Source organism: Pongo abelii, chromosome 1, assembly GCF_028885655.2.
Source record: "Pongo abelii isolate AG06213 chromosome 1, NHGRI_mPonAbe1-v2.0_pri, whole genome shotgun sequence".
Classification (NCBI taxonomy): domain Eukaryota; kingdom Metazoa; phylum Chordata; class Mammalia; order Primates; family Hominidae; genus Pongo; species Pongo abelii.
The window spans coordinates 208,353,637-208,366,706 of record NC_071985.2 but is presented as its reverse complement, the minus strand read 5'-3'; the positions used below and the strand labels follow the sequence as shown (position 1 = coordinate 208,366,706).

General features: G+C 43.8%; 1 protein-coding gene across 1 annotated transcript; it reads right to left on the bottom strand.

The window, feature by feature from the left end:
* Positions 1-1,471: 1,471 nt before the first annotated feature.
* SYF2 (SYF2 pre-mRNA splicing factor) lies at positions 1,472-12,092 on the bottom strand. The gene is made up of 7 exons (XM_002811269.5): positions 10,906-12,092; positions 10,567-10,674; positions 7,432-7,557; positions 6,552-6,669; positions 5,874-5,964; positions 3,382-3,480; positions 1,472-1,793 (listed from the first exon to the last, which is right to left on the bottom strand). The coding sequence occupies exons 1-7, from the start codon at positions 10,927-10,929 to the stop codon at positions 1,628-1,630; spliced, it is 732 nt and encodes a 243-aa protein (XP_002811315.1). The 5' UTR covers positions 10,930-12,092; the 3' UTR covers positions 1,472-1,627.
* Between the last annotated feature and the right edge of the window lie 978 nt (positions 12,093-13,070).

Sequence of the window (13,070 nt, the reverse complement as noted above, 5' to 3'; positions counted from 1 at the left end):
CCTGTAATCCCAGCACTTTGGGGAGGCCAAGGCAGGAAGACAGCTCGAGCCCAAGAGTTTGAGATCAGCCTGGCAACATGGTGAGACCTCGTCTCTACAGAAAAATAAATAATCTTCCGTTATGTCCTTTTTCACGTTGCAGGTGGGTATGAAAAAGAAAAAAAGAAATGCCAGGAGAGGAAACAAAGGGAGAACAGAAATTTTTTCTAAAGTGCTAATTTAAAAAGAGAATAATTAATCACCAGTGGCATCATATGTTATGTTGTCTTTAAACACTAAAGTTGAAGTATTTGAATTTTTTTTTGAGACAGAGTCTTGCTCTGTTACCCAGTCTGGAGTATAGTGGCGTGATCTCGGCTTAGTGCAACCTCTGCCTCCCAGGTTCAAGCAATTCTCCTGCTTCAGCCTCCCAAACTGCAGGGATTACAGGCACCCGCCACCACGCCCAGCTAATTTTTGTATTTTTAGTAGAGATGGGATTTCACCATGTTGGCCAGACTGGTCTCAAACTCCTGATCTTAAGTGATCCACCTGCCTTAGCCTCCCAAAGTGCTGGGATTACAGGCGTGAGCCACTGCACCCGGCCAATATTTGAAATTATCTGAGCTTCAGATTTCTTTGAATTTAAAATATCCCAATTAGATATTTAGCATTTAATTCAACATAGAGAAAAAATAACAACCTTTCCCTCTGGAGTTTTATAAAAATAAATCTATTGCAGTGATAATAGTATTGTGGTCACTTAAGTCTTTATCTTTCAGAGATACATACTAAAATATTTATAGATGAAATTATGTATCTAGTATATGCATCAAAATAAGAGTCATGAAGAAAGTAAATGGAAATAAAGATGACGCAGGACTGGCCATGAGTTGATGATTGTTGAACAGGGTACTAGGTATATGGGACTCACCAAGGGTATTGGGTGTATGGAATTTCCTATAATAAAATGTTCTTTCAGTGTTTGTAGAATGGAAGCATGTATGTATATAAACAAATGTATATATACAAATATTTGTTTTAAATGATAGATTAAAAATGTTAGGAATCTAATCCCAAGCATTTATTGCTTTTTAAAAAGGGAACTGTACATGGTCAGATCATGGAAGGAGAGCTCCACTCCTCCCTGACCTTGGTCACAGGCCGCCATGAGGAGGGACTGCTCCAGTCCTCCAGTGGCCACTGCCATCTTCCTCATCACTGTCCTTGGCTTTGGAGTCCACAACCCCAAGTGGCCCGAGTCTAGATTCTATCAAATTCCACACTGACAGCAACAATGACTGCATCTGATGTGTGCTGCTGGCAATCTTAAGCCCAAAATGCTTCAAAGATTAAACAGCCATATACATTTAAAATACATAGAAAAATAATATAATTAGAATGTATACAAAGTAGATTACAAAACAACTTCACTACAAGAAATACATCTTATATCCAAGCACAAAAATGTGGAAATATACATGAAAGGATATACGTTTAAGAAACCACATTTTTATTTCTAAATGCTGAGTGAGAAGGCATAGACTACTAAATTCTGGATTACTGATAAAATTTCAAAAAGAACTTGATTTTGCTAGCAGAAATTTTTACCCCATTCTCAAGCTTCTATAAACAGTTCTTGAAGGGATTAGACAGCTGTTCCTCTTTCCAAATTCTGTTTAATTTCAGCTGTGTATTTCCCATAGAATCTTTCGGCTTTCTTGTTGAATTTGGCATTCCTTTCATTAATGTAGTCGATATCTGCATCATCATTATAAGGACGTCTCCGGCTATATTTGTCTCGTTTTTCAATCCTGGGGAAAGAAGAAAATTTACAAAATTCAAAATTGCCTTCTCTTTTGATCTTAATAGAACACGACCAAACAGGAATATAATCTACGTTTAGAATAGCACACGTTGTGAGGGATAGAGGAAGCCAGGACAGTTTTCATCAAGTTTAAGTTGAAACTGAATTAATGGCACAACTCAGAATACGAACTGTGAAATTCAGTAAATACAAATTCATCTTCAGAATGCTAGAGCAATGACTCACTGTTGGGAACTTGACTGTACTGAAGAACCACTTGAAAGAAGATAACTATTGGCTGGGCATGGCGGCTGTAATCCCATGCCTGTAATCCCACTACTTTTGGAGGACAAGGCCTCCCAAAAGGTCCTCTGGGAGGATCACTTGAGCCCAGGAGTTCCAGACCAGGGCCTGGACAACATAGGGAGACTCTATCACTATAAAAAAAATTTTTTTTTAATACATTTTCTAAAAAAGAAGATAACTATAACAACATTAAATAGGCCAGGCGCAGTGGCTCATGCCTCTAACCCCAGCACTTTGGTAGGCCAAGGCAGGTAGATCACCTGAGGCCAGGAGTTTGAGACCAGCCTGGTCAACATGGCGAAACCCTGTCTCTACTAAAAATACAAAAATTAGCCAGGAGTGGTGGTGCACACCTGTGGTCTCATTTACTCAGGAGGCTGAGGCAAGAGAATCACTTGAAACCAGGAGGTGGAGGTTGTGGTGAGCCAAGATCATGACACTGCGCTCCAGACTGGACAACAGAGTGAGACTCCATCTCAAAAAAAAATAAAATTATATTAAATAATAACCACAGCTAATACTGAGTGCATAATATGTGCCAGACACTTTTTTTTTTTTTCCTGAGATAGGGTCTCGCTCTGTCGCCCAAGCTGGAGTGCAGTGATGCAATCACAGTTCACTGCACCCTCCACTTCTTGGACTCAAGTGATCCTCCTGACTGAGTCTTCCAAGTAGCTGGGACTACAGGCACACACCACCATGCCCAGCTAATTCCTGTATATTTTTTGTAGAGAAAGGGTTTCGCCATGTTGCCCAGGCTGTTCTCAAACTCCTGGGCTCAAGCAATCCTTCTGCCTCAGCCTCCCAAAGTGCTAGGATTATAAGCAGGAGCCACCATGCCCAGCCCAGACACTATTCTTAATACTTTTCATGTATTAACTCCTAAAATATATTTTTATTCTGCTGTACCTAATAGTCGCCTCTATCAGTATTAAAAAACACAAACCTAAGTGAGGAACATTTACTACAACATTCTTGCTTCTTCAAATCCAACAGGGGAGTGGTTAAAGTAAAACCCTTAAAGAAGGATCATTTTTTTAGACCTTTCCCCTTCAATAATAACAATTCAATTTCATCAACATTCTTCATCTCCATTCCAAATCAGATATATTCAACCCATACTTGCTATCCATCCCCAAACCACTATAGACAGGTCAAAAATTAGCAAGTATAACTGTATAATTTCTATCTTTTGAATTCATTCTAAGCACGTCAGACATAGGTGCATATTCTAAGTGCATTCTGTCATGAAGTATTTATAACGTCAGGCTGCTATACTGAATACTTACTGTTTTTCCAGATCTATGACCATCCTGTCAATTTCCTCTGTGGAAGGCACATGTGTTCCATGAAGAAGACTATTGGATGTTGGGAAAAACTCTTCTCCACTGAAAAGACAGCAAAATGAACTTACAGTAACACTATAAATGCTCCATTTTCAAATTTCAAACTAAAGTACCATACACGATAAGAAAGAAAATATACACATATATTTACTGTGAGGTCCTACTTTAATTTTTTTTCTTCAAAAACATACAGGCTGGGTGCAGTGGCTCACGTCTGTAATCCCAGCACTTTGGGAGGCCGAGGCAGGCGGATCATTTGAGGTCAGGAGTTCAAGACCAGCCTGGCCAACATAGCAAAACCCAGTAGAGACTGAACATATAAAAATTAGCCGGGCGTGGTGACACACACCTGTAGTCCCAGCTACTCAGGAGGCTGAGGCAGGAGAAGCACTTGAACCCAGGAGGTGGAGGCTGCAGTGAGCCAAGATCGCCCCACTGTGCTGCAGCTTGGGCGACAAAGTGAGACTCCGTCTCAAAAAAAAAATTTTTTTAACTAAAAGAATTAAAATAGGGCCATGTGGAGGCCAGGCACAGTGGCTCACGCCTATAATCCCAGTACTTTGGGAGGCTGAGGCGGGCGGATCACAAGGTCAGGAGTTTGAGACCAGCCTGGCCAACATGGTGAAACCCCATCTCTACCAAAAATACAAAAATTAGCTGGGCGTGGTGGCAGGTGGCAGTAATCCCAGCTACTTGGGAGGCTGAGGCAGGAGAATTGCTTGAACCCGGGAGGCGGAGGTTGCAGTGAGCCGAGATCGCACCACTGCACTCCAGCCCAGGCGACAGTGCAAGACTCCGTCTCAAAAAAACAAAACAAAAAAAAAATAGGGCCGTGTGCAGTGGCTCATGCCAATAATCCCAGCACTTTGGGAGGCCAAGGTGGGCACATCACCTGAGGTCAGGAGTTCAAGACCAGCCTGGCCAACATGGTGAAACCCCGTCTCTACTAAAAATACAAAAAAATTAGCCAGGCGTGGTGGCGGGCACCTGTAGTCCCAGCTACTTGGCAGGAGAATCACTTGAACCCAGGAGGCGGAGGTTGCAGTGAGTCAAGATCGTACCACTGCACTCCAGCCTGGGCGACAGAGCGAGATTCTATCTCAAAAAAAATAAAAATAAAAATAAAAAATAAAAAATTACAGAATTGAAAGGAACCTAAGACATCATCTACTCCAACACCTTCACTGTACAGATCAAAGAGCCAACAGGCAGAGAGGCTCCAGGACTTATCAGAGGTCACAAAGTGCTAGGAACAGAGCTGGGATTAGAGCTCCATCCTGAGGTTATTTCCTTTTCCACTAAAACAAGCCACAGCAGCGCACCACCTGTTTATGAAAAGAGGATTGATTTATGAATCCTCTGCAGCTGCTTTTGCACTGCAGCAGCACAGCTGAGTAGCTGTGACAGAGACTATATGGCCCACAAAGCTAAAATATTTACTATCTGGTCCTTCACAGAAAAAGTTCACCAACCCCAGCACTAAAGCATTCTGCCTCCTAAAATAATATCTAAGTAACTACGACAATCAGAGTGTTAACCAATCAATAACCAGTCTTAGAATGCCCAGTTAAGAAAAAAACAAAAAACAGGTGATTAATTTAATTGCTGTGAAGTAAGCAATAAACAGTGCTGTCAAAACAGAGACTAGGCCTGGCACAGTGGCTCACACCTATAATCTCAACCCTGTGGGAGGCCAAGGAGGGAGGATCACTTGAGGCCAGGAGTTCGAAACAGCCTGAGCAACACAGTGAGACCCCGTCTCTACAAAAAAATTAATTAGCCAGGAATCGTGGCACATGCCTCGATTCAGGTCTACATTTTAGTAGAGACCTGTAATCCTAGCTACTGGGGAGGCTGATGTGGGAGGATCCCTTGAGGCCACAAGTTTGAGGTTACAGTGAGTTATGACGGTGTCAATGCACTCCAGCTTAAGCCACAGAGCGAGACACTGTCTCTTAAAAAAAAAAACAAAAAACAAGGAAGGGCGAGGCGCAGTAGCTCACGCCTGTAATCCCAGCACTTTGGGAGGCTGAAGTGGACGGATCACTTGAGGTCAGGAGTTCAAGACCAGCCTGGCCAACATGGTGAAACCCCATCTCAGCTAAAACTACAAAAATTAGTCGGGCGTGGTGGCGGGCACCTGTAATCCCAGCTACTCAGGAGGCTGAGGCAGAAGAATCTCTTGAACCCAGGTGGCGGAGGTTGCAGTGAGCTGAGACCGCACCATTCATTGCACTCCAGCCTGGGTGAGAGAGCAAGACTCCATCTCAAAGGAAAAAAATATCCAGAAAAAACAGAGACCATCCTTAGATAACTATTAATAACCCATACCTTAGCATTAAAGCATGTTTCTATTTATGTACATGTATACACACACACACACACACACACACACAAATACACTCACATCACCTCAGGCTGAAAAAAGGACTTACTGTTTTTCTCTCAGTCTCTCATATGTTTCCATGTCAGGTTTGATCTGCTTGGTCAACCGATGATACTGGCGTAACTGGGCAGCAGCATAATCTAAAAATATAAAATGAGAATCAGAGATAATATATTTCCTTGTTTGGACCTTCCTATTGAGAGAAAAATCTAAATTATCACAGGTGAGTATCTTTTATCCAAAACGCTTGGAATCGGAAGTGTTTCTGATTTTTTTCAGATATTGGAATATCTTTACTATACTTAAATTCAAAATCTGAAATGCTCCAATCAGCATTTCCTTTGAGCATCATAGCACCATGTTGGCACTCAAACAGTTTTGGATTTTGCAACATTTTGGATTTCAGATTTTCATACTAGGGATACTCAATCTGTGTGAAGTAATATATGCCCATAACACTATTCTAAGCATAGCTTCTATCCTGAAGATGCTGACAAACAGACTTTGATAAATTTTGTCATCAAGTATTTAAAAACCTGGCTAACTGAAGTACAGCCTTTTTTTAACTTCTCTCCTAAGACACATATTTGTACTTTTCTTGGTCTTAAGCCTCGTCAAGAATATCCCATGAAGCACAAGAGGCACATCCTTTCTTGAAACCAGAAACAATGAAGGAAATGACTGTCTAACAGCCCAGTCAATAAAGTTCAATAAAGTTCAATCTGACCTGAAAATCCCAGATCAGGGTTTTTCCTCTTCTTTTTCCTCTCCCATCTTTCTGCATCTTCTGCACTGATCTCCAGCAACTTCACTTTCTCATAGTCTTCTCCTCTTGCTGCACACTCCTAAAAAGAAGAAAAAAGCTGACACCTACAATTATGATACATGCAATAATTTGATCTACTTTACATCAAGAAAGAGCCAATAAATATCAACCAATACTTTAATAGTATTTTTTTAGTTTGAGTTTCACTCACTCTGTCACCCAGGCTGGAGTGCAGTGGCGCGATCTCAGCTCACTGCAACCTCCATCTCCCAGGTTCAAGGGATTCTCATGTCTCAGCCTCCCAAGTAGCTGGGACTACAGGCACATGCCACTATGCCCGGCTAATTTTCGTATTTTTAGTAGAGATGGGGTTTCACCATGTTGGCCAGGCTGGTCTCAAATTCCTGACCTCAAATGATCTGCCAGCCTCGGCCTCCCAAAAGTAATGGGATTACAGGCATGAGCCACTGCACCCAGCCACTTTAATAGCATTTAAAGGAAATTTGGGAATATACTATGGTATATAAGTGAGCACATGATACTTCTTGAGTGTTTATCAGGTGTCAGACCTTGTTTTAAATGTTTTACATGCATTAACTCACTTAATTCATAATGAACTCAAATAATTATTGTTACAGTCCCTGTTTTATTGATGAGAAAACAGAGGTACAGAGAAGTTAAATAAACTGACCCAAGGTGTTGCAGTCGGTACTGAGCAGAGCCAGAATTTCAATTCTGGCAGCTTGGCCTAAGAGCCAGTGTATACAACCACCATGTTGTAGTGTCTTGATACAACAGAATGATTGACTAAATCACTTATGAAGATAGAATAGTTCCTAACCTTTTTCTTTTCTTCTTCCTGTAGTTCCCACTCCAAACGAGCTTTTTTGGCTTCCCAATTTGCAGGTAATTTTAGTCTTTTATCTTCTTCCACAACTTCCTGGTGATTTAATTTACGAGCTTCATTCTAAAACCGTAACACAAAAAGTCTGTCAGCTAAAACATGAAAATAAATCCAGATACATCTTGCCTTCTTTGAGGAGGGTCAGGCAGGACATATTAATAAGCTAACCCCATTTTATCCTAAAAGCAATAGAGAGCCATCATAGGATTTTAAGCCAGGGAATAGCCTAATAGGGTCTACGTTTTTATGCAGTCAAGAAAAATGTGTTGAGTTGCACTGGTTTGCTGTTCCAGAGCCCTGGAGGTTAACATCTGCTTTGCCTCTGTTGAGTTGTGTGGTCCCTTTTTATTGGATCAGAACAAGGTTTTGCAATATTGGAGACCATACTATAGTGGCACTTAAGTAGACTTTATTTGGCATTACTATTAGATTGTTCAGGCGCGGTGGCTCACGCCTGTAATCCTAGCACTTTGGGAGGCTGAGGCAGGTGGGTCACCTGAGGTCAGAAGTTCAAGACCAGGCTGGCCAACATGGTGAAACCCCGTCTCTACTAAAAATACAAAAATTAGCCGGGCATGGTGGTGCGCATCTATAATCCCAGCTACTCGGGAGGCTGAGGCAGGAGATTCACTTGAACCCAGGAGGCGGAGGTTGCAGTCAGCCGAGATTGCGCTACTGCACTACAGCCTGGGTGACAGAGCAAGACTCCATCTCAAAAAATAAAATAAAATAAAAAATAAATTATGTTACATGATGTGAAAGACACTCTTTTTTTTTTTTTTGAGACAGAGTCTCACTCTATCACCCAAGCTGGAGTATAGTGAAGCCATCTCAGCTCATTTCAACTTTCGCCTCCGGGGTTCAAACAATTCTCATGCCTCAGCCTCCCAAGTAGCTGGGGTTACAAGCGTGTGCCACAATGCCTGGCTTACTTTTTTGTATTTTTGGTAGAAACGCGGTTTTGCAGTTTGGCCAGGCTGGTCTCAAACTCCTGGCCTCAAGTGATCTGCCCACCTCGACCTCCCAAAGTGCTAGGATTACAGGCATGTGCCACCACACCAGGCCTCAATTATCTTTTAATCCTAATTCAAGAAAAAAGCCTCAATTTGGGTTAGAGGATTTAAAACCCTATCTTAATGCCTCTAATGCTTTCCAAGTTCCCCTCCTTTTAAATATTTTCACAGTTTACATTGACAAATGAAAAATGAAAGGAATTTTCCATTTGAAGTACCACTGAAGAGTCTTTTTTTTTTTTTTTTTTTGGAGCTGGGGTAGCAGGGAGAAGAGTCTATTTTTAAATAAACTTAATTGCATAAAGTAAAATGAGTGTATCGTCTTAAGGAAAACTTGAGTTAGACATTCCTTAGGTCATAAGCTGATGGCAGTTTGTCCAGGAAGCCCTGCCTCCTAATTTCCAGACATATGTTCCTTACACAATCACTCTAAATATTTAAGCATGTCTTTTTAATTGTTTATTAGATTAACTTTCCCTCGGCAAAGAGAGATACTCCTCCCAACTACCATCCCCAGTATATTCTTGGCCCTGGAAAAGCCCTGCAATTAAAGACACCAAGAACACACCTATGGTCAACAAAGTTGAGTCTGTTGCACAGAAGAGAGCAAACCACGGGGAACCATGGGCATATGAGTGACAGGGTGTTAGGAGGGGCTTGTTCCAGGATTTGGGTTTGTATCAGGTGACTGAGGGGAGGGTTAAGGATGTGGATTGGGTACTGTCAGAAAGCAGGGGCTTTCTACAATTAGGTATCTTACTTTTTTTTTTTTTTTTTTGAGACAGAGTCTCGCTCTGTCACCCAGGCTGGAGTGCAGTGGTGTGGATCTCGGCTCACTGCAAGCTCCGACTCTCGGGCTCACGCCATTCTCCTGCCTCAGCCTCCCGTGTAGCTGGGACTACAGGCGCCCACCAGCACGCCCGGCTAATTTTTTCTATTTTTAGTAGAGACGGGGTTTCACCGTGTTAGCCAGGATGGTCTTGATCTCCTGACCTTGTGATCCACCCTCCTCGGCCTCCCAAAGTGCTGGGATTACAGGCGTGAGCCACCGCGCCCGGCCCAGTATCTTACATTTTTATATAGGAGGCAGAAGTAACAGAGTGAGACTAATGCTGTATTTGGTAATAACAGTCACTGGTGTTAGCCAGAAGAAAGAAATATGTGGTCATTCTTGTGATTTGAAAAGTCTTCTTTGTTTTGTCTCACTACAACAGTCAGAGCGATTTGGGGATTCTGTGAAACCATGGCCTAGCTGTCAGGTCACTCCATGCTGAAACAGGGGCTGCTTTTCTCTTTCTCTGCTCCAACTGCAGCCAGCTATCTGCTGGACTCTTATCCCTATATGAATTCTCTTTCTTTGAATTCGTTCCCTTTGCTTGGATATCTCTTTCTCTAACTCCTTTAGTTGTCTGGCTTTCAAACAGTAGTTTAGGTGTCACCTATTACATGAGGCACCCCCTGGAGACCCACAAACTGCATTCCTCTCTCCTCCTCTGCACTTCCAGGGCGTTTAAACATCCGATTCCCTATCAACTGGCTGAACTACCACACTGTAGACTTTCAAAAGTTTGCCATTATTTTTTTATTTTCTTTTTATTCTTTTCCCCCAGAAGTCCTAAAGACAGATGATTATTTTCTTTTCACTCAAACAGATTCTGACAGAAGATTATTATTTTTTAAAGTGAAGCAGGTCTCTTACTGACACTAGACAAGTTTCTTCCTGTCTCTAGCTCTACGTATTTCCCTAGGTAAAATGAAGAATTTGTTAGAATCACGGAGCAGGGAGGTTGTTAGTAATGGAGACTCCCAAACCTAACCCAGACACATTAAATTGGATGTGGGTGGGAGGGGGGCTGGAGTGAACAGGTACATTTTCAAATGTTCTCAGAATGATCCCAATGTGCTGCCAGGGTTGAGTACCACCGAACAGAGCTTTCCTCTCAGATGATCCTGCTCTGTTGGTCTGTCAGACGCAGGGGTGTGGCTTCCTCGTCCCCTCTACAAAAGCGCACAGGCTTGGCCAGGTGACGGATCTGAGCCGGCCTCCAAGTCTACTCACCCGCATCAGGTGCAGCTCCCGGAATTTGCGCAGTCTCTGTTCGCGCTTCTGAGCGGCCAGCTCCGCCGCCGCAACGAGGGACCCCTCTTCCGCGCTGTCCACCAGCACCTGCGGCAAGAGAACTGGCTTCAGGCAGAGCCGGCTCAGCTTCTCCCAGGACTGCCCAGGCCGAGTCCCCGCCGGTCCCCACAGGCTGGGCCTAGGGCCTCCACCGCCGACTTGACCCCACAGTGTCTGAGCCTCCCTGAAGCGAAACTAGACTTCGCCTCCACCTCTCTCCAGGCCGCTCCCCGGAACTCTCACCAACAAAACCCCCGGTATACGGTCGGTCGAACTCACCTCGGATGCAGCGACAGCCGCCATCACAATCTTTCTCTCTTCCCACTTCCGGCAACAAGATAGAGCACTTCCGTCTACCTTCAGACAACCGGGCCGATACTTACGAATGGGCTACCATACGCCCCGCCCCTTCCGGGCGGCCTCCGGAAGTTGGGACTCTTTTAGCTATGAAATATTTTGGATTGTGTAGGGTCTTGCGCAGCCGCGAAAAGTAGCGTGGGCAAGGACAGCGGGAGATAAGTCGCCAAGAAAAGGGTTGGGAAGAGCTCAGAATCGGACGGCTAGGAAGAAATGACCAAAAGGAGCCTGATAGAAAGCCCCCTATTCTGCACACTGTTCCTGGAAACCACCTTTGCAAAGACAGTGAGAGAAAGCTAACATGGCTCACTCCATCTGGCTTCTAGCCTCGCAGGCCGGCTGTCTTCGCTCTTTCCTGGGCATAAACCAAGCAAACCATGGGAGAATTTATAGTTTAACTCTTCAAGGATGATCATAGTCCCTCCCTTAAACAGGGCCCCTCCTTGTTTGGGGGCTGAAACTGCCTTTATAAAACTAATGAAAGACCGGGAGGTTAGGATTATGAGGGGAGAATTCTGCTAAAATGTAGTAAACGATAACCAGCCATTGTTTCGGAGGACATCGGATGTGTAACTTCCCCAATTATTCCTGTAGATAACGTTATGTAGAACCTAAGATTGGTCTTTTGAGGCATTTTTCAGACTTTCGCATTCTGGCAACTAACTGACCCCACCCAGACTCGTGACCCATCACCCAACCGCTTCTTCTGCCCCACTCCTCCCCCAAGAGGCGGACTCAGCTGTTGAGTGTAGTCCACACCCCTATGATTGCATCTCCAACCAATCAGCAGCACCCATTCCCTAGTGCCCTGCCCACACCAAACTATGAAAAACCCTAACCTCTGAGCTGACCCTTCAGGAAAACTTGAGTGGTAACCCTTCTTCCCTGAGGCCAGCCTCAGCTTAATACAACTCTATACTGCAGTAGCACTTCTCAGTGAATTGGTTTTGTCTACAGTAGGCAGGAAGAACCTGTAGTGCCATTCATTCCCGTGAGTGGAAAGTTCTTTCCATTTAGAGCTTAGGGTGTTGTCACTTTCTCCAAGAAGCAGGTCTGGTCCTTGGTCAGGTGTGGTGGTTCATGGCTGCAATCCCAGCAGGAGTTCAAGACCAGCCTGGTCATCAAAGTGAGAATCAGTCTCTAAATTAAAAAATAAAACTAATTTTTTTTGTTTTGTTTTGAGACAGAGTCTTGCACTATCACCCAGACTGGAGTGCAGTGGCACCGATCTTGGCTTACTGCAACCTCCGCCTCCCGGGTTCAGACGATTCTCCTGCCTCAGCTTCCCGAGTAGCTGGGATTACGGGTGCCTGCCACCATGCCCAGATAATTTTTGTATTTTTAGTAGAGACAGGGTTTCACCATGTTGGCCAGGCTGGTCTCGAACTCCTGACCTCATGATCTGCCCGCCTCAGCCTCCCAAAGTGCTGGGATTACAGGCATGAGCCACTGTGCCTGGCCATAAAAATACATTTTTAAAAATAGAAGTAGGTCTTCCCTGACCACCCTGTCTCACTTTTAGTACTGTCATTTGACACTATTTTAATTCTCTCCAGTTGCATAAGTTTTATTTTTGTCTGTTGATTTTCCATTTTTCTCATCAGCATTATTACTGGAGAACAGCAGGGTCCACCCATCTTGTTTACTCTTACATGCTCAGCGGAGAGGCAATGCCAGAATTACTAACAGTGCTAAAGTTATTAAGATAATTCAGTAAGGTGCTGGATATAAGAGGAATATATGAAAATTATTTTTTTCTGCACTAACAACTACTAGTTAGATACAGAAATGAAAAAGTAGTCCAGGTGCGGTGGCTCACGCCTGTAATCCCAGTACTTTGGGAGGCCAAGGCGGGTGGATCACGAGGTCAGGAGATCAAGACCATCCTGGCTAACACGGTGAAACCCCATCTCTACTAAAAATACAAAAAATTAGCCAGGCATGGTGGTGAGTGCCTGTAGTCCCAGCTACTCAGGAGGCTGAGGCAGGAGAATGGCGGGAATCCGGCAGGCAGAGCTTGCAGTGAGCCGAGATTGCGCCACTGCACTCCAGCCTGGGCAACAGAGCGAGACTTTGTCTCAAAAAAC

What these genes read in the sequence shown, in the direction of transcription:
- SYF2 (XM_002811269.5), bottom strand. Translation starts at nt 10,929, where the DNA reads ATGGCGGCTGTCGCTGCATCCGAG. An exon ending in GGGAGCTGCACCTGATGCGG is followed by an intron (nt 7,558 to 10,566) that starts GTGAGTAGACTT and finishes TTACGGTTTTAG; the next exon opens with AATGAAGCTCGTAAATTAAA. An exon ending in CCCTGATCTGGGATTTTCAG is followed by an intron (nt 5,965 to 6,551) that starts GTCAGATTGAAC and finishes TTATATTTTTAG; the next exon opens with ATTATGCTGCTGCCCAGTTA.